The sequence below is a fragment of the Ictalurus furcatus genome, chromosome 15, assembly GCF_023375685.1.
Source record: "Ictalurus furcatus strain D&B chromosome 15, Billie_1.0, whole genome shotgun sequence".
Classification (NCBI taxonomy): domain Eukaryota; kingdom Metazoa; phylum Chordata; class Actinopteri; order Siluriformes; family Ictaluridae; genus Ictalurus; species Ictalurus furcatus.
In genome coordinates, this window is record NC_071269.1 from 5,483,357 (window position 1) to 5,505,167 (window position 21,811).

The following is a 21,811-nucleotide window of genomic DNA, read 5'->3' on the forward strand; positions in this document are numbered from 1 at the left end:
ACCCCGCCTTGTGTCCCATGCGCCCCATGTGTATCCTACCCATTTGGGAATCTTAGTTATGGAGGTCCACATATACTCTGTCCTAATTTTGTTTTGTGATTTCTATCATTTTGCGGTTTGACAGTAATAGATTTGTGCAAGTTTTATAGTTAATTGTCTTAAATTGTGATAGTGACTAGGGCTTGGACCCTTTCCATTTTCCCTAATTGCGCAACAAGTCTACAGATTTATGCAATATCCTTCTGAATTTTCCGCACCCCAGGCTTACAGGAAGGGGGTCATGCTCTTGTCAGGGGGGGAAATGTTTCTCAATGCCTAAAAAATAAAGACCACTGGAAAAATCTTTTGTTGGACAGTTCTTTAACCATTTTTGTTGGTGCTACATAAAAGAACCTACCACATAATGTAAGTGCTGATGGAAAGTGCTTCTTCAGGTTATTGTGACAGCATGGAAAAAATTATTATCAGTCATGCTAATGGTACAACAGGAAGGCACTCACTCAATCATAGGGAGATTGCGCTTTCTGGGTGGGAAGGGCATTACTCTTTTCCCTGTCAATCACAGCACCTCTAGCCAATCTGTATGCATCTGAGCTCACCTCAGTGCCGGTCCTAGCGCATTTGGTAATAAAAATGATAATAAAAATAATGAAATAAAATGAAATAAAACAACATTTTAAAAAATAAATAGCCATTGTGGATAGGCATAACCACAAAAAAAAGTATAAATACAAATTGACCGTATTATATGGTCAATACAAAGCAAGTGCTAAGATTTTTTAAATAAAAAATAATACAAAATAGAACATGTTGTTCTTTGTCTCGGTCAATGCTAACTACCTAAAACATCATTGGCTTTGCTTTTAAATAGTTAGCTTGTTGCTTGCGGACAGCACAGTCTTACTAATAAGTAATAAATATTAGTAATAATAATTTTTATTATCTAAATATATTAGAGGAGAGGCCGCACGGTAGCTTAGTGGTTAGCATGTTCACCTCACACCGCCAGGGTTGAGGTTTCGATACCCACCGCTTCCCCATGTCTGCGGAGTTTGCATGTTCTCCCAGTGCTGCGGGGTTTTCCTCTGGGTACTCCGGTTTCCTCCCCAGTCCAAAGACATGCATGGTAAGCTGATTGGCGTGTCCAAAGTGTCCGTAGAGTATGAATGGGTGTGTGAATGTGTATGTGATTGTTCCTTGCGATGGACTGGCATCCCGTCCAGGGTGTTCCAAAAGTGTTTTTTTCCTCTCATACTATAGCAATCGGCCCACGCTAGCATTGTTTTATTTATTAAATAACGATATGTCATGCTTTATATTCACTGAATGTTGTGGAACGTCGAGTAGGTACCTGTTATCACTTACGTTAAAGCAGCTGTGATAATCCGTTCTCCCACCAGCCACTCTTTATTCTTTCTTGACTTTAATAAGCCAAAAAAAAAAAAAAATCCGCTTTTCCTCCTGACTGTTCCAAAGTGCTGACACTGGAGACTCTTTCCATAAATGTTACCTAAACATTTCCTTACAGAAAAGACCATTTCAGCAATTAAACACAATTACACTAAAACAGTTTCTGTGACCTTTTAAACCAATCAGAATTGAGAGTTAGCATAATGTGTATTAAGGTTTTTATTGCCTTTTTTTATGTACTGTAATTACTGGGGAGTTTGTGTTAAGGTAATCATTTCACTGTTTTCCTGCTGACATAATATAATATAAAGCTAGCTGTGGGTTGACCCTTCCTCTCCAATCTGGCAACCCGGTCATTATTTCTGGGAGCGCGTGAATGTAGCAGCACATCAGAGCGCGCTCTCACGGAATACACACACGCACACACACACGCACGCACGCACACACGCTCTCAGCCTCATCAAGCCGCTCTTCAAGCATGTTGATGGGGAGAGAATATAAGAGGAGCAACCGCTGAACATCTCGCTTTGACGGTAAGTTTACTGAGTTGGGATTCATTTAGAATTTTTGGACTGCTAGTTCAAACTTCAGTGTTATTCACATGCAGTGTTAGTTTGGTTATAAGGCTTCCTAGGGCTGATATAGTAAGGTTCAGTGATGGCAGTGAAGTCTGAGTGCATCTTACAATTAAGATACCAACCTCAAGGGTTTCCTCAAGGGTCTTCTGCACCTTTAATATGCACCTTCAGTTTCCTAAAGTCCGCAGACTACTGAAAAAGATTCACCCCAAATTAAAGCTACACCACATGCAGGTAAAAAAGATATATACTAAAGATACAGTAGGTGGTACCGTTGATGGTAGCACCACAGCTACAAGTACAGATTCCTTTGTTTCTGAGAGTGTACGGTATGTAAACCAGCTTATTGATCATTGCATTTTTTATGAAGTATGAATTATAGTTTATTCTAGCAAATGAGTTCATCATAGATTTGGAGATCAGTCTAGACCTACAGTTCTGAAAGTGGGATCCGGGGACCTCCAGGGGTAGGTGAAGCATAATCACGGGATTCATCTTTCTTGTAACTTTGTTGCAGTGCATTATCATCATCATCCTCATCATCATTAATATAAGTTATGATATTTATTATTGAGTTCTTAATATAAAGATTGATATTCTTAATATTGAGTCACACAACTTGATGAGCATGTTCATCTACACATTCTTTATTGTTCTGAATAACTTGGCAAGAGCTGGGCACTGGGCGTGGGGAAGGATGCTTGGACCCCGCAGATCGCTTCTTGTAGCCATACAGTATTTATAAATGAATTATGATTATTAGCCTTTATTAATGCTCGCAATCCACATGCTCAAAAGCAAACACACCTATAAATAATTGATACTCTGTCCTAATCTGTCCTAATCTCTAGGTGGAATATTCCGGAATAATATGCTCTATAACTGAGATAAACAGGCAAAATAGTGCATGTACATATGTAATATAATTAGCCTAATATTTGACTAGTTGGATTATGTTTAGTGGGTTTCTGTGACATTTATTTTACGTGCCCCTGGCTGTAAAAAAAACCCCAACAAAAAAAACAAACAAACTTGCGCACCGCTTGTCTGGCATTTTAAACAGCGTCCTTCTGTGTAAAATCTTTATTTCCTGTGTTATGTAGTACAGTTAAAAAGGAATTACAAGCCATTTGGGACTCATCCTAAATACATGTACATCCTCTCTACAGTAATAATGTGGAGGAACTTGGAATCTGTGCTATTAGATATAGTATGCTTCCCATTTAATTAAGAAACCATGGCCATGGTTCTCACAGCGGGATCCGGCGCATAGCCAGGGGGTCGGTGACGTTTAATGTAGTTACAGTGGTGGAAATTGTGATTTCGATCACTGTAACTACATAAAATGTCACCACTGTCAAAATTATTACATGATCAACTATCATATAATAAGAGTTGCTATATAATATTAATACATAGTATTATTGATTTCTGAGATGTTTTTTCTTTTTCTTTGCACTTCAGTTGAAATGGTTTAATTCCAAAGCAATGGAGGGTATAAATAAATTAAATAAAGTAATGACAATTTTAATAAACACTGTGTTCTGGGAGTGGAAAGTTCAGCTCTTTGACTCCAACAGAAAGCCAAAATATTATTGTGCACATTTGAATAATGATATTAATACTTGGACTGCAAATACTTGGCCCGTGTTCATAAACAAATAGAGCAATTGAATGAAAAGATTCAACGTTATTTGTGAAATGTTTTATACTTAAAAGGCCTGAGAACTTCTCGTATGTACCGTGTAGTGCTACGCAACTGAATGCTTTTCATTATTCATTATTTCTCGGGCCTGTTAAAGAGATATAAACATACATTTTGAGACTGATTGGCCTCTTGAACGGTTTCGTAGCTGTATGTGTCTGAGGACAAGACTTGAGGATTGTTTAACGTTAATCTTACTTGAAAAAATACTTGAAAATTCTAAATAGAAATAAGTTGTGATTTTGGTAGTGTTGCTTGGGTCGTGTGTGTTGCTGCTTGGCCACGGTTTCCTTTGCAAAAGCTCATGATTTGAAATATAATACAATGAAAAAAAAAACAGTACAACACTATCGGTGCTGTAGATTCCACTTGTGCAACGTCCACGTTTCAAGGACGGAGTGGACAGAAATCACAGGTGCTCAGGAGGCTCTTTAGCCAGTCTCTACCACAGGACATAGTTTCCCTGCCAGGCAGCTGTCTGTGATATAAATAGGAGCTGTGTGCTACTTTTGGACACCCGCTTTTACATGTTGATTTGCTTTTTTTTTTCCATCTTTACAGTCTTTTCAAGTCATTTAAATTGCCGATTATTTGTAATATGAATGATTAGGTTCAATAAGCAGTAAAAAAAGAAAAGAAAAGAAAAGAAAAACAACCACAACAACAAAAGAAATCAAACCATTATTTTGGATTAGATGGTCAAACATGATCAAATGTTCTCTAATAAAATATCGGATGGCACATCAGAGCTGTAATTTCTCTGGTGGAGCTTTAATAGATTCTGCTGGTAAAACCTGTTGATTAATAGTGTGAAATGTGTATTTATACCACAGCAATGTTGAATTCTCCAATCTGATTGGTCAGATTGGGGATTTGTATGTATTTGTTGGATACTCTGCATAATCTAAGCCTAATAATAAACAGATTAAAAAGTGTGTTGTTATTTAACAAAAAATACTACTACTACTACTACTACTACTACTACTAATAATAATAATAATAATAATTGATATGGTGAGGACCTGTTTAACATTTATGAAAGGAGTTTCCAATGTCAGCACTTTTTTTTTTCAGTAGTAGAAGTAGACAATGTCAGTAGTCTTCAGGAGAAAAAGTTTTGCATTTTGCGACTTCTTACTGACATGACTAGTTGCGTTTGTAACCTAAAAAAGAGATGTTGGTGAAGAAACAACCATTCATTTCTTGTTGTAATTTGTGTACTGAGCAACAGACAACAAATGGGATGGCTAAGGAAAACTGCAACAGCTGAACAGTAACGTTGTGAAAGTTGTGAAGAAAAACCCAAAAACAAGAGTCAGTGACCTCACCAACAACCTCCACGGGACAGCGGGGAACGTGTCACAATCCAATGTTCGAGGAAGACTTTGAGAGCAAAAATATAGAGGCCATACCACTAGATGCAAACCACTCTTGAGCAGTAAGAATCTGAAAGACAGATTGGAATTCGCAAAGAAAAACAGAGACGAGCCACCAAAGTTCTGGAATTAAGAAGAACCTCTACCAAAGTGATGTAAAGTGTGGAGAAAGAAAGGATCTGCTCATGATCCAAAACATACAAGCTGATCTGTGAAACATGCTGGAGGTAGTGTCATGGCTTGGGCTTGCATGGCTGCTTCTGGAACATTCTCACTAATCTTTACGGATGATGGAACTCGTGATAGTAGCAGCGGAATGAATTCAGAAGTTTACAGGAACATTTTGTCTGCTAATTTACAGAGAAATGCATCCAAATGAATCGAGAGGAACTTCATCATGCAGCAATAATACAGATGTCAAAATACAGTGCCAACTCAATAAAGGACTTTATCAGTGGGAAAAAGTGGAAGGATTTAGACTGACCAAGTCAATCACCAGAACTTAACCCAGTTGAGCGGCAGTTCACCTCCTGAAGAGGAGACTGAAACGAGAAACCCCCCGAAACAAACAACTCAAATAGGCTGTGGTAAAAGGGACATGCAACCAAATATTAAGTGTTATTTACTTTACTTTACTTCAAGACTTAACTACTCCTATACTTTTGCTCACCTGTTGGCTGGTTTGATACAAAATGCTCTATGTTTTATGTTGTTTAACACATCTTGATGTAAATTCCAGGAAATAAAAGCTGAAATCCTAAACTCTTGTCTCATATCCAACTCTCGATACATATCTCATATTTTGATCTCAAACTCAAATGTCTTTGGTGTATAGTGCAAAAAAAAAAAAGAAAATTTGAAGGAGAAACAAAACTGAAAACAAAACAAGGCAGAAAATCAATTTGTCACTTTGTCTTGTTCCTTTTGTTTTTCTACGCTGACAGTTTATGGTTTATGACGTTTGTGAAAAAACTTGCCCCATTTAGCTGTCTACTAAAGGAGGAAACGAGCCACCACAATAGTAATATATACAGGCGCCCACTCTGTGTGTCCTACGGCTGGGACGGATTTGTAGAACAAATGCCGGTGGCCAGATTTAAGCCATTGTCAGGGCACTAAGAAATGGTGCAAAGACTGCCAAGTGTAAATAACAAGAATCACAGAGTAGGAGAACAAAAAAAAAAACCAAACAGAGAAGGATAAGATCCTGTGAGATATGGGGACAGCTAATCAAGTAACAACAAGGCGACCAGTGAGAATAATAACAGATAGGATCAGAAAACATATATAGATGTGTCAAAATCATGCAACAGTAACGTCGACAGGAAGGAATATGTGGAGCTACGTACAGTGTTAGCAAATGAAAGAGGCGCTGGAGAGAGGAAGAAAGAAAACGATTGTTTATAGCTGCTGTATCATAGGTGATGAAAAGGAACAAACTTGTTTGATGGACGTTCCACAACATTAAATGTAGCTATAAATGTATAAAATGAACATTTATGGAAGGAGTCTCCAGTGTCAGAGCTTTGTGACAGTTTTCCACCATGGGAAAGTCTCCAGGACAGATGTGTTTACGCTTTATTATTATGCTTTATTATTATTATTATTATTATTATTATTATTATTATTATTACGCTTTATTATTATTATGGTTTCTTCGTGACATTAAAAGCTGTTTTGCTCTCACACTCCCTCCCTTTCCCATCGCCCTGTTCACCAGCAGCTAAACACAGAGTCGTGATACTCTACACACAGAAACCCACCAGTGTCCTGACTCATCTTAAAGCAGAGTTGCGGTGATAAAATAATTCACTTGTTTATACTGATTGAAAAAGTCCGTTTCTGATTTGTTTCACTGACTGTCCCAATCCTACACTTTTTTTCTTGTTGCTAGTCGTTTCTGCCCATGTTTTTACTCATTGCGCTGATGAAACATAGCCATATATTTTGCTTTTATACAGTAATCTTGAGAAACAACAATTTTTCATGATACAGTCGCAATTATGCATCGCCTGGCCGTTTCTGCTCAGACAGAGCTCTTGAAGTGAAAAATTGATTACAGGGATAAAGCAATTTGGTGCCTTTGTTTTTTCCCTTTTGTTTCTCTGTAATACATGTTCTTACCGCAGCTCTTTATGTGTGTGTGTGTGTGTGTGTGTGTGTGTGCGCGTGTGTGTAGTGTGGGCTAATGAGGGAGTGGCTCCTGCTTTACAATGATGTATGGTGTAGTTATAATGTTAGAGAATACAACAAAGGCCGCGTATTTTGATGTTTCAGCAGTTCTGGTTTAAAAGATGGGAAAAAAAACAAAGCTCACTTTTCTTGCCTAGATTTGTGTTTTATATTGAAGTATTGATCATTGAATTATTGATCTTTGTGGGCAGCTTTCAGAATTACTAAACGCTGCATTACCAAAGCATGCCATTTGTTTATTTATTTATGTCTCTGGGAACATTGTGCCTTTAGGGGCATTCTTCTAATGCAAACATAGTGATGAAAATCTGGAGGAAGTAAACAGGGCCTTGTTCCAAAATGGGTCTTTAATCTTTATGTGTGTTCTATTGAAATGTTCAGGGTCACATCACCAGTGAATTCAGAATTTCAGGAACGCTTACGAAAGCTTACGCAGTACTGCCATAAGAAACGATATAAGAGACGACTTATAGATATGAGACGACATATAAGAGATGACTCTGAGGCGTTTATTTATTCTTAAGACTTTTGTTTTTCTTTCCAAAAACCAATTGCCCGTCCTTGTTTTCACATTAAAATGAATTCAAACTCTTTCTTTTCTAGCTGGACTTGGTACAAAGAATGCTGTGAATTTGTGTCTTTTACAAAGCCATAAATGCCTGGACTTGGCATGAGGGAAAGGATAACTATGCTAGTTCCAATATTTATGTATAATCATTTCAGCTTGTAATATCATTATATGGATTAGAAAGACTTAGAAAGATTTTATTGTTGTTGTACATATACCCGTGTGCAGTTAAAGTGCAACACAATGTGACTATGTGTATCTGTACTTGGATTTAATTCTCAAAGTGCGTGTGGCCTAAATGCTGGAAAAAAAAAAACAGAGGTAGAAATGTCAACATTGCTAGCATGGTCTTCTAATTTTGGCTCTCTTCTACAGTTCTACATCAATCAAGGTCATAACTGATCTCAAATAGATAAGAGAGAGGGATTTGTTTTGTTTTTTAATCCTGTTTGCACAGTTATTATTTATATTTATAAATGCTGCAGTATTTTCTAATGAATTTGGTTAGTTCTGTTTTCCAAACTATAAACAAACTAGTAGTCTAATTTACTAAGGACAAGCAATTATAAGCAATTACTAAGAACCATTGCAAGCATTAAGCTTATATTCACAAATCACAAAGCTAGCATAAAGGTGGAGTATACAACTTTCACGAGCTGCCATGCAGCTAAAAATACCAATACAAACACCAAAAGCAAGCAGTATTCTGTATTATGTTCAAAACTGGCCCAAAGCTAAAAACCAACAACGTATGAAACTAACATAGAGCTATACAAAAGTTGGTAGTGGCTTTTACGTCTTTTACGTCATTCCCGATCTCTAATCCCCACTCTGGATTTGGTTCTCTTTCAGAAAACCCTAAACACGTAATACAGAAAGGCAGATAGAACGAGAGAGAGATATACCCACACACACACACACACACCTATACACAGAAAGGCAAAAATATAACCAAGGACGTAACAGTGTTAATAAAGGTTTTGTTTGTATCCTGAGCTTCATATCTGACCGCTCACTCACATCTGTATGAAAGTAAAAACCTCCCTCTTGTCCGACGCGCACTTCTTCTCTTAACCAGTTGCCTTGTGAACCTTTTTGGGGGGAAAAATCTGATTAGCGTGCCTCCTGTTTGTATCTGTATTCGTATAAGTTTAGCTCACATTACCTGTTCATTCAGAATCATTTATTCCATCCCTAGTTTACAGGACAATGGAATACTTTTCTTCATATATCCCAGCTTGGAAGGAAGTCGGGGTCAGAAGGCAGGGTCGGCAATGTTACAGCATTGCTGTAGAAGCTGAATGTTAAAGATGCTCATGGTTCCAACGGTGGCAGCTTGACAGCGCTGAGATGTGATCTCTCAACCTTCTGAGCTGCATCCCAGAACTACCACAGCTGAGACGAAACATTTCAGGATTGATTGTATATTGTAATAGACTGTGGTAGCAAACCTCCAGTTATTGTCACACACATACTTCATTTACATACAACACCAATTCCAAAAAAGTTGGTATAGTGTGTAAAATGTAAATAAAAACAGAATGCAATGATTTGCAAATCTCATAAACGCATACGTTATTCAAAATAGAACATAAAAAACATATAAAGTGTTTAAACTGAGGAAATGTACACGTCTCAAAAAAAGTTTGGATGGGGCAACAAAAAAGCTGGAAAAGTAAGAGTTAATAAAAAGAAACAGCTGGAGGTTAATTGGGAACAGGTCAGTAATGTGATTGGGTATAAAAAGAGTATCTTAGAGCGGCAGAGTCTTTCAGAAGTAAAGATGGGCAGAGGTTCAACAATCTGCGAAAAACCGCGTCTACAATTTGTGGAACAATTTCTGAACAATGTGAATAGAAACATTTGATATGTTTTCTATGTTCTATTGTGAATAACATATGCATTTACTATGCATTTACCATGTGTGCTCGGAGATTGCATGTTCTCCCCGTGCTTTGGGAGTTTCCTCCGGGTACTCTGGTTTCCTCCTCCTGCCCAAAGACATGCGCTGTAGGCTGATTGGCATTTCCAAATTGTCCGTAGCATGTGTACTGAATATGGATGGATGGACATTTTAGTTTTTTACTAAGCTCTTGACCCACACTGACTCAGGAAGGACCTCCTAGCTGTTTAGTTCAATCAAGTGTAGAAGAGCTGGGAACACAACAAAATACTGTATGTAGGACACATGCAGGGCTTTGTGAACCCACTGGTACATTGTATAATCAGGGCTCAGGACTACCACTTCCTTTTCCCATCACATTCAAATGAATATAATTATTTGATGTTACTATTATTAATACTTTCATACGCACAGCTACAAAGGAGGTATGTTTCATCAATGCATGAATGCAGATAATAACCAAGTGTGCGGCTCAGAAATGGTAGTCAGTCCATAATATAAAACATTTTTAGTCAATCCATAACATACAACTTAAATACAGTACGTTAGTCTTTACCCCCGTAACTCACCCCCTACTTTCCTGCTAAACCACACCCCTATGTGCTACAATGACCAACCATAGATCATTTCCTGCAGCCCATTGGCCAATATTTGGGGCTATAATTTATACACCGCTAAAGTGTGGATTCTGTTTGCTGTCAATTACGTCAGCACAAGATGGCTGCCGTGACGTATGCTGCGGTTGTTTGGAGTGTCGTTTGTGCACATCCTCAGAAATGATTGCTACAAGGCCTGTCTTGCATATTAGCTTTCTGGATCTTCTCGAGTTTTAACTACTGTTTGTCTTGCTTAAGTTTAAGTTTTAAGTTTGACTCAGAAACCTGTCGCTTGAGTCGCCGTGGCTTCTGCACACACATGCAGAGTTTTCATCCTGTATGTCAATATGTCTTGCTGTGAAAAAGCTGATTGTGTTGTTAATCTACTTATCATACATTTTCAATCAGTAGAAACTCTCTGCAACTCTGTTATAAGATGAGTCAGGACACTGTTGGGTTTCTGTGCGTAGAGTATCGTGACACTGTGTTTAGCTGCTAGTGAGCAGGGTTATGGGAAAGGGGAGGGGTGTGAGCCCCCTGCTGGGCAAATGATTCACTCCTCTCCATAATAACGTCGATGCATAGATAAAACAGACGGAACAACTAAAGCTTTTTCGATCGTAAAACACCACCTACAGCTGCCACAATTAAATTATAACATTTAAATCTAGTAGGTAGGCTAGGTAAAAAAAGAAATGCTTATCAAAAACTTACTGTGGAGTGTGACATCACAAATAAATTCAACAATGGCACCCCCAAGACAGGTGGAAATTCCATTTCTGGGCCTCTGGTAAAATCTTTAAGACCCTGAAGCTTGTGGCCAGAAAAGTGCACAAATATATGTGCTGAGGCCGAGATTTCTGAGGAGATGATGTTGACATGCATGGTTTTTAATTGGTAATGGTGTGTATTTTTTTATGCTGCAGTGTTTTAAGTGTTTTAAGCCTTCAAAAATAATTTCTTTAAATATCCAGACCATATCCAGATAATGTTGTGCAGTTAATATTAATTGCCTTAATGTTATCTTAATCGGTCACTATTGAGCTAATCATGCTGGCTAGTTAGCTAACTTTGGATCCCCTTTGAATCCACCACCTTTTGCGAGCACTTTTTGACCACTTTGTGTCATCAATTAAAATTAATGGCCATTACAAACAATTGTTTGGAGAGTCCATTCATACAGCGTTTCGTCTGCGACATGGAAATGTGCGTCAGTCAGGAACCGGACATGAAGCAGCTCTTTTTAGTGAGTGCTGTCAGTACTTGGGTGAGCTGGTGCACATCCAAGCGTACAAGACTATTTCTGGCGTTAATAATGGGAAAATAAGCAAGCTCGTAGTTACTCACCAGCAGACAGCAACGTGAAGGCCATGAAGCGGCTTATCAGCACTCATTCGCAAACACAAAGAGGAATGAGTCTGTCACTTCCCCTGGAACGGAAAAGAAGTATAGAGTGCATTACTTCTGCATTACTTCTGACGTTCTTACAAATTCATTACATTTGGTTTTAATTTGGGGGAAAAACAGAAGTGGTTGCTCATCACCACTCATCACTGGGTTTGAATCGTGCTGTCGTCTCATTTATTATTCAAGGTTAATCAAATCAACTGGAATGAACAAATGATTTCAGACTTGCATGCTTCCTTTCCACTCAAAACAACACCCCCCACGTCTCACGTTCATGTAGTAGCGGATGCTTAGGCACTTGTTGAAGACTGTCTTTGTATCTGTGCAACAATAGCTTATTTTTAACCCAAATTCTGCTAGGCGAGCGGCCCAACGGCGGAGGAGGAAGATGGCCCTTCTTTTCCTTCATCCTTCTTTGCATCCTTCCTGGTCTTTAGAAGCTCCTAGTTCCCCCTCAGAGTAAAAATAACCCTCCTGCAGCTCTGAGCACTGATGCAGAGCGGCGACACACCAGCACACATATATTGTGGCTCCTGTGGCTGATGTTATCGGGATTCTAGTTAGATCTGTAATCAAACAAAAACCTTGTCTATGATTTATACTGATTGGAGAGTTATTTTTAAACATAACCAGCTCACTCCTGCCTGTTGGGTGACTTACAAGTGAGAAAATATTTCGGGGTGTGATGTTAGTCATAATCAATGACAGGATGGCACGGGAGTTGATTATTTTCCGATAACAGCGCGTTCAAAAAGTATAAAAGTACGTTTTAGACCAGAGCAATTTACCAACGATTACAATTTTTGATTTTATTAATCAGCGCTGCGTCACATTTTTAACCATTTCTAGTTACAATGTTATGGATACAAGTTAGTTCCTGTTAGCTCGTATGTTATAGCAGTTATTATAAACAGTTATTTATTCCTTCACCCCCCTCTGTTTTTTCTTTTCTTTCTCTGGCTTGCAAAATCAACCCGCAGCTTGTCATGTTACAGAGAAACTGGAACGTCCTGAAAACGTACTGGCTGTTACAAAGTGCTGATACAGGAGACTCCTTTCATAAATGTTAAACGTCCCCTTACGGAAATCTTCACCATACTGACATATTGATATTAACCTGAATTATAAGAGAGCACACCGTGGCTTAGGGGCTAGCACGTTCAGGGTTGGGGGTTCAATTCCCGCCACAGCCCTGTGTGTGCAGAGTTTGCATGTTCTCCCAGTGCTGTGGGGGTTTCCTCCAGGTTCTCCAGTTTCCTCCCCAGTCCAAAGACATGCATGGTAGGCTGATTGGCATGTTCAAAATGTCCGTAGTGTGTGAATATGTATGCGATTGTAACCCTGTGATGGATTGCCACCCTGCCCATGGTGTACCCCACCCGGTGCTCCCTGGGATAGGCTCGAGGTTCCACGCGACCCTGTTGGATAAGCGGTATAGCAAATAGATGGATGGATGGATGAATTATAAGCTTTAGATTTTGTGGCGCATCCAGTCCCTGTGGAACTACTCTCAGAGCTGCTTATTAATCAAAGAGATTATTAATCAAGATCTTCTGACCTCTCAGATTTGAGAATTCAACACCACTGTGGCATGATTTTAATTCAGCCCATCTATCCACACCCTGTCTACTAAGGCATCTTTAAAATGATACGATTATGGCTCCTTTAAACCTAATTTGTTATTGTTCTAGAGAATTGTTCTCAAATTTTATTTGTTCATATGATAGACGAGCTCACCTTTCTTCATTTGTTCATTTGGATACTTCTATTTTTTTTTCCATTCAAAATACATATATCTGGCCCCACACCCATCCCACAGCTGCAGCTGTATTGGCTGTACTAGTGGTCCCTAAGACCACACCTGGTCTCTCGGGGCAGATCGTTCAGTAATACGTCTCATCTCCCCAGAATACATGCAGCGTTTATTTAGAGTATTCTTTTATCTGTAGAGTTGAAAACCCTGCCGTTTGTAGCGTTGATGTTTCCCATGTTGAAACAGGGCCTCTGCTTCCCAGTCCCCAGTGTTCTTGACCTTTAACCTTCAATAGTGAACTGCCCACGCGGTGCCTCATGGGATCGGCAGAGGTCATGTGATCCAGCTCGGTTTCCTGTTTCCAACACGCAACAGTTCTAGAAGCATGCAACTCTCCCTGCATTCATGTAGACGAACGCTCCTCGCTCATAGTATACACAGATAATTGCTCAAAAAAAATAAATATACCCAAGGACACTGTGGATGATTTTGAGAGACCCTTTGTGATGAGGGAGTTTCAGAAGAATAGTTCAAGTTGACTGGATTAACTGAAACATAATGCACAAAATGAATCCTCATTATGATAGAGTTCAGTCTTTAAGATCTCACGTCTTTAACAACCTCAACATGTGTTGTTACTTAGCGAAGAGGACATATACTTTTTTAATGTGGTGAAGTTTTCCGTAAGGTGATGAGTATTAAGTTTATGGAAGGTGTCTCCAGCGTCAGTAAGTTTTTTGGGACATCTTCAGGATGGGGGAGTTTTGTGATGTTTCTTGTTAACATGGTAACAAGATGTCTGAACTTCAAGGACGAGCAAATAAAGAGAGACGTGGTGACAGAACATCTGTTTATATCTTCTATAGGGAAGCGATAACACGAACTAGCTTGTTTCATGGACGTTCCACAACATTTAAGTAACTGTAAATGGATATAAATGCGACATGGCAAAGGTTTGTGCTGTAAGAGGAATAAAAGACTTTGAGATGTGCTGGTTTATTCCATACATGTTATGTTGTCATCGGTTACTAATGGACATTAAAACCAACATTTCTTTAATATAATTTACTTATAGATACTTCTGAATATCGCTACTGGATCAGTTGGGAAGTTTAGTAGTCAGAGACTTTTCAACTCTACTGTACAGTCTGTACAGGATTTCACAGGTTTTTTTTTGTGATTGTTGCGGACAAAAATGCTTGATTTTGCTTCGGCTTTTTGAAAATTCAGCTTGCGGAGATTTTTGTGCTTATTTATTTTATTTTATTTTTTTGCTGAAAACTACTCAAATTGGCGAAATTGCAATTGCATGAAATTGTTTGCAGTGATGTTTGTTGGTAAACAAGACCTTTTAGCTGAACGCACGTGAATCAAAGAGGGCTTTGGCTGAATGCGTGTCGTGATGATGTCACGTGACACGTCTCGGCCCAAATCTATGGAAGATCTGCAGTATTTTTGAAAAAGTGCAAGCTCCACCGAATATTGTGGCGTTTACTTGATTTCGCGTCCATTTCTGCAATCGCAAAATCCTTGAGGGACCGACTGTAGACGTGTCTTGTACACATAATTATAAATCCATTGGGGTTTCGGTTCCCTTTGCATGAATACCATTGTATCACAAATATTTGAAATACATCCATGAGATGACTGAACTTATCAGGAGATCTTAATGTAAACTCAATATGTTACAGACTGGGGCATATTACACATGCACTTACGGAGGAGGTTCCTATGAGGTGCCTACCTAGAAATGCACGCAAGTGCATCGTCTTATTCTTGAGAAATGGCAAAAAAAAATCACAAGGACATGATATTCATAGGAGACTAAACACACAAACATGCAGATAAACCGCTGAAGCTCAAAATAAATAGATAAATAAATAAATAATAATAAACATTATAACACAGCAATACAACAAACAATATAATTGACTACAAATGAAACAATCTAGAAAGGCTAAAATCAGAGGCAGAGCGCTGAGGGGGTTTCTGCATTGATATTCAAGTGCTCTTGGGTGAGATGAGTCTTCAGTTGCTTACTCTTATGTTCCAGAAAAGGGCTATTCCACTTACACATAGAATCAAAACCAGGGGTTTCAATTTACACATAAAATCAGAACCCAGGGATTTCTAATAACCCAGAAAGTCAAAACCAGAGAGTTTCAGTTACCCAGAGAACAAAAACCAGAGATTTTCAGTTACCCAGAGAACCAAAACCAGAGAATTTCAGTTACCCAGAGAATCGAAACCAGAGAATTTGAATTACCCATAAAATAGAAAGTGGACAAGACTAAACAATCTAGAGTGACCTTGGTCTTATTGTTATCTCGCGGGGGGGCAGCTTGACTCAGCCACCCTTATAAATGGCTCCTCATGGTTCTCTTAAAATTAAGGCCTTCCTTGCGAGACGAGAATTTTAATCTACAAGAATCTTCACCATCTGAATCATGAGTAAGTTATATTTTCCTGTATTCCTATTTTATTTTCATATTTGCTCTATATCTCTTAATATATATATACTGCTTGAAAAACCGGTTTACTGTACTTCCTACTTCTTAATATCATTATATTACCCTTCTACTTCTAATTAATAATAATTATTATTATTATGCGATATTACCCTTATAATATCTAAATATTCCTTTTTATTATTCTTATAAAGTTATAATAGTATGTGTGAGAGAGAGAGTGTGTGTGTGTTATGTCTACTTGCCCGCCCTTGACTGTACGAGAGTGTGTGGGTATGTGTGTGTGTGTGTGCGTGTGGTAGCACTCCTCAGCTCGTATACTTATACTTCTTTTTGACTTTTTTGACTCTATCAACCATAGTGTATTACTCATTACTCTTAAAGATCTTTAAAGTGTTTTTCCAATTTATCCACATCTGACTAATACCGCTTCTGCATGTCTAGGTGCCCGTCGCCAGTCCCTCCTCTCCCCGTTACTGGACCTGGATCTGGATCTGGATCTGGATCTGGACACTCATTACCAGCTTGTGCATCTCACTGCTGATATCATGGTGCTACTCAACTATCTTCGCAGCACCCCCCCTAGGAATGGAAATGCGGGTTCCCCCCCCCCCCCCTTCGATACAGAATCTGCCCCGTGAACGTGCGTGTTGACGCCTCTGCACAGTCAGAACCCTCCTCCAGCTTCCAGTCCGAGGATGATGTCGTCTTCTCTGATCCGGGCCCCGACCATTCGTCCCTCTTCTCACCTACCAGTCCGCCCAACTCTCAGTGGTCTTCTCACTTCACCTTTGCTGAACTCCCCATGTCCCCAGGACGCACCCCATTTTCTTCCCCCTCTCGCTCTCCTCCAGACTACGCACCCACCCGTCCTGTGAATTACCAATAAAATTACATTTTACTCATACTAAGTCTCCCTCATGTTTATTTCATGTCGTTTTTATCCACAACACTAGCTAAACCCTTGCTAGCTACTTGCGACTGTATGAGCTGATCCCAGTAAGATCTCCAGCGAATTTGATACCGGACTGTACGGTAACATGTTTTCCACATGCCAGCTTAGACGACGATCCTCTGTAACCTGCGATTAAAGATAACGACTACATTCTGATTACGTCAAGCAGCAAATCTGCATGCGAACAGAAAACAGGCTTGCATAAACACAAACATTCTTCAAAGGGAGCTTAAGGTAATAAGAATATGTACTTTTTGGTCCATTAGCATGTTTCAGTTACATTTTGCCATCGGCGCTACCGTATTCGTACTGTAGCTGTCCGTTGAGTTTTACGTCATCCTATTCCGTTGTCCTATTGGTGGGTTTTAGAGAAATGTCGTCGCAACGCTCACATCCTGGAATTTTCATTTCTAAGACCAGTGATCTAAACTGATGCCTAAAGAATTCTTTTACGACGTGTGATTTTTGTCTGTGGCTTTCCTGAACACACTGAGTGTCAGGCTTTAATCGAGCTGTTGAATAGCTATCTTAAAAATTCTGCTCAGCTATCACAGAAAGCTATCACGTCAGTATGGAACGCACAGCTAATTCTCTAATTATCACTTAATACTGGAGGTCGGTTGATCGATCTTTTTCGCATAATAAACAGTAATGGATAAACGCTTGCTGGAACTATCGCTTATCGGCAAAAACCCACACCGAACGGATTTCCCGGTTGCGTCCGTTTTCAGCGCTGACCAATTTTGTTGTGTTATTTGAAGTGTTTTTTTTTTAATTCATTTTGGACATCTCTATTTTTATTTGTGTTTGAAGTGTTACTTTTTGGTTCAGTTTGGCTGTATATCTTTTATTTACGTTAATATATATTAAGAGTTAATATATATTAAATATTTATTTCATTTTAAAAGTACAGTACATTTTCACGGTACAGTCGGTACTGTTTATTTTTGTATTAAAGCTCAGCGGTATTTTACTTTGAGTGTTATGTTTAAATTCAGGTTCAATTTTAAAAACTACCGGTCGTTTAACCGGTTATCGGCAGGTAGGTGCCGTGCAACTTAGTCATCGTTATAGGTGTCTGTAAAATCCATGATCGGTCGACCTCTTGTTAATACTCCAGTTATGCTTTAGCTAAAACAACCCTTCTCCAAATACTTGCTCTTAACTATCCTAAATTTCATTTCCTTGCCTCCCGGCAGTCAGAATTAACCCTGTGAAAAACGTACACTGTCATGAATACGGTACTAATACGAAGAGAAAAACGATGCAAAGCTTCTGCTCTGGTTGTCCTGAAGAGATGAGCGTTTTAGTCTGAAAAGCTGTTATTCATGTGAGCAGCGGAGAGGTGTAGGCATATAGAGGGAAAATGTTTTACGTAAATCTCTCCATTATGTTTGACATTTGGAGTATAATAAGCAAAGAGTGGAAAGCTTTTAAGGCACAATTACCACAACATGTCCTTGAGGGCTCAGTGTTTCATCTTCGCCCAAAAAAAAAAACCCGTTTGAGTCTTTTTTTTGTCTCTCCCCTTCACATTTAATTGAAATGTTCAGATGTACAGCTTTAGAATTGGAAAATGGACCTCTGTGGAGAGGACGCCTTGCATGACGTTGACCGGGAGTTCACCGACATTGTTCGCTGACAGCTTGAAGGCTTTCTGTGGAGGCTGTTTCTATGAAGATCAAGGTTTTGAGCGAAGTGAAGCTTTATGTAAAGGATAAAGTATGACACGCTTGCTTTTATAGGGGAAAAGTGGAATTAGTTAGTTACCACCCTGAAGGTGTAACAGCAAGTTTTTCTTCCTGTTATACCACAGCAATTTGCTGAAGCTACCAAAGTTGAAATACTTAAAGGATCTTAATTTATAGTTACATTTAAGGTTGAGGAACTTTCACAAAACAAGTTCCTGTTCTGACTTACACTAGAAAAGCTATAAATAGTATTTAGTAATAGCATATCTCTCTCTTTTTTTTTTTTTACAGAAGCCCTAAGAAGCCATGCACTATTATTATTATTATTATTTTCTTTCTTGTTTTCTCGTGATCACAACTTAACAAAACATAACGAACATAACAAAAAAGCTTTTTTCTCAGAACATCATTTTATCACACCACACGAAACTCTCGCGTCTTGTGAAGGGGACCGGTGATGAAACCAGAAAGCTCTCCAGAAAACTCCTCTGCGGTGGAATACTTCATGACCGTTACAAAATGTTGACCACCGTCCGTAAATCTACATCCGCTTGCTAACGTGATAAATGTGTCTTGTTTCCACAGGGTGCTGATGTGTTGTTGCGCCCCCTTTCAGTGCCTCCTGTAGTGCATCATGGGAAAACACCTAACATTCCTACTGCTGCTTCTACGGATGCTCACCTCTAAGGTGTGGTAGTGTGTGTGTGTGTGTGTGTGTGTGTGTGTGTATGTGTGTGTGTGTCCTGAGGAATTGGCTATGAAGCACTGTTTTTATTTAATCCTAGTGTAGGAAATATGTCTGAAGTTCTATGCAATTCTAGCATGTCCAAAAGTGTTTTATTCCTCTTATTCCACTTTACGCACAAGTTTTTATTGATTAAAAAATAAAATGTTATACTTTTATCCCTTTATATTCATGCTGTGGAAATGTCCACAAAACAAGTTCGTTCTTGTTATTAAATAAATCTACATAGAAATAAATATTTATTTTGGTTAAGTGGGTATTAAAATAGGCGTTAAATCAAATTTAGATTTGTTTCGAATTCAAATTTCAAGCAAGTTTCCATCAGTCTTTCATTAGCAACATATGGCAGTGTTATACTAAAGTGTATTAACAGATTAAAAAAAAAACGTATTCAGCTTTAAATAAGATAAATAAGATTTTTGTTTGGTTTTACAGAAAATTAGCAATATACATGCATATTACATGATATCCTTCTTAATGGAAAAAAAAATTTCATTAAGAAATATATAAATATTATTAATGATTAAAAATAACAAAAAGGCCTTGATTCAGTTGAATCAATCCCAAATGAAATCTTTATTTGTTCTGAAAACGCTTATACAGAGAGAAACTTCAGAAACTATCCAGGCTTTGGAAGTTATGTAAATCCATTTTCATATGCTAAGTGGATCTTTAATCTTATTTGAATGACACGAATAAAAAAAAAAATACATCATAGTTATGATTTTGCTTTAGAGTTTAGTAAAGTCTAGAAGTTTAGATCTAAATGTAACTTTTTTTTTTTTTTTTACATCAGCTCCGTGTCTATGACACCATATCAGACCTGCTGACTTAAGAGAGTGAAAGAACAGTGTGTGACAGCGTGTGACAATGTGTGTGTGTGTGTGACTCCCTTTGCAGTTGTGTCAGGCCGAGGATGTGATAGCGCCGTCTATGATACCAAAGGAGGAAGTGACTGAGATCCCAATATCCCCTACTGCTCTGAAGGTGTCAAGGGGGCAGATCCTGGCAGCTCAGTTTGAGTGTTACCTCAAAATACTGCACGACCCACCACGCACGGAGCCAGGTCATACACACACACACACACACACACACACACACACGGAGAAACACTGACTGTATTTCAGGGATTGGATTGAAGACAACACAAGAAGATACTATCTGTTGGGTTTAAAAAAAATGATTGTTATTTATATTATTGGTAGTAGTACATTTTGATGTTGTGGAACATCCACAGAACAGGTTCTTATTTCCGTTATAGCAGCGATAAGCAGCAGTCAATCCATCACCAACTCAAATCACTTTTTTCCTTCTGATTAATTAAATTAATGAATTAATGAGTTAAAACAGAATAAGACAGAAAACTGCGCTTATCCGGAAAGCGGGAAACATACTGACTTTTACAAAGTGCTGACACTGGAGACTCCTTCCCTAAATGTTAAATAAACGTCTCCTTACAGAAACCTTCACCAACAAGAATACACTTTTTTGTTGTTTAAGAATAACACATTTTTTGTTATTAGTCTTCCAAAGTGTTGAGCATCTGTCGTACACGTCCCTGTGAATGAGCTGTTACTATAGAAACCATAACGTTATACAGTACAACAAGCGCATTAATATAAAACCTGTGATTTGGACACTATTTTAGTTTCATCATTTGTTAGGTGTATTGATTCGGTGACAATTAAACTAGCAGATATACTTGATAGTGTGTATTAGGAGTGCAACACAATGCCACCATCTGTATCTGTTTCTATTTAAATTCTCCAAATATCCGTATTCGGATTTAAACCTGAAAGGGGTGTAGCCTAAAATGGAAGGGGGATTTTTATTTCCCCTTAGATAAACATGTGTACGAGACTGTTTTGCGCAGTTATTTTTGTTTGTATCTGCTTGGCGTATTTTTCGAACAAATTCAGCCTTCCCAAAATATAAACGTAGTAGCCTAATTTAAACCACCACAATCCTGACCAGACGGTTACTAAGGATGAATGAACGAACAACGTTCGTTCATAATTCACATTCACATTCATATCTCAGTGCTCGCTTTTCCCCGTTTTTTCTTTTTTAAACGCGTAACTGGAGTATGCTGAAGTGATTGCACACCAACATCTGTTGTACTTCCTGTCGGCCATATTGGATTTTGTCCGAATCTGTTTTTTCACTACTCCTCCTACAAATTATATCCAATCAACACCACGTTTGGCATACATCATCTTCAGACCAACCCGGACAATATTCATCAAAAGAATGTTGACATTCCAAGCGGTTTGCCCATAATGTACCAACAAATCTGAAGGCGAAGACGCCAAACGCCAAATGTATTCAGTTAACGTGTATATACGGTAAGTTATATATACTTGTAAATCACTAAATGCATATTTTAAAAAGAATATTTTAGGCTATTATTTCACACTGGACATCTAGATCGTCGTGAAAAGTGAGAAATAGCGAGTGGTGAGC

General features: G+C 38.5%; 1 protein-coding gene across 1 annotated transcript in view; it reads left to right on the forward strand.

The window, feature by feature from the left end:
• The first annotated feature begins 1,644 nt into the window (after positions 1-1,644).
• The window catches only part of calcrl2 (calcitonin receptor-like 2), a 29,552-nt gene continuing 9,385 nt past the window's right edge, over positions 1,645-21,811 (forward strand). Inside the window, exons 1-3 of the mRNA XM_053643756.1 lie at positions 1,645-1,943; positions 19,189-19,291; positions 20,249-20,414. Of these exons, the coding sequence (XP_053499731.1) occupies positions 19,238-19,291; positions 20,249-20,414 (220 nt within the window). The 5' untranslated portion in view covers positions 1,645-1,943; positions 19,189-19,237. The remainder of the gene's footprint in view (positions 1,944-19,188; positions 19,292-20,248; positions 20,415-21,811) is intronic.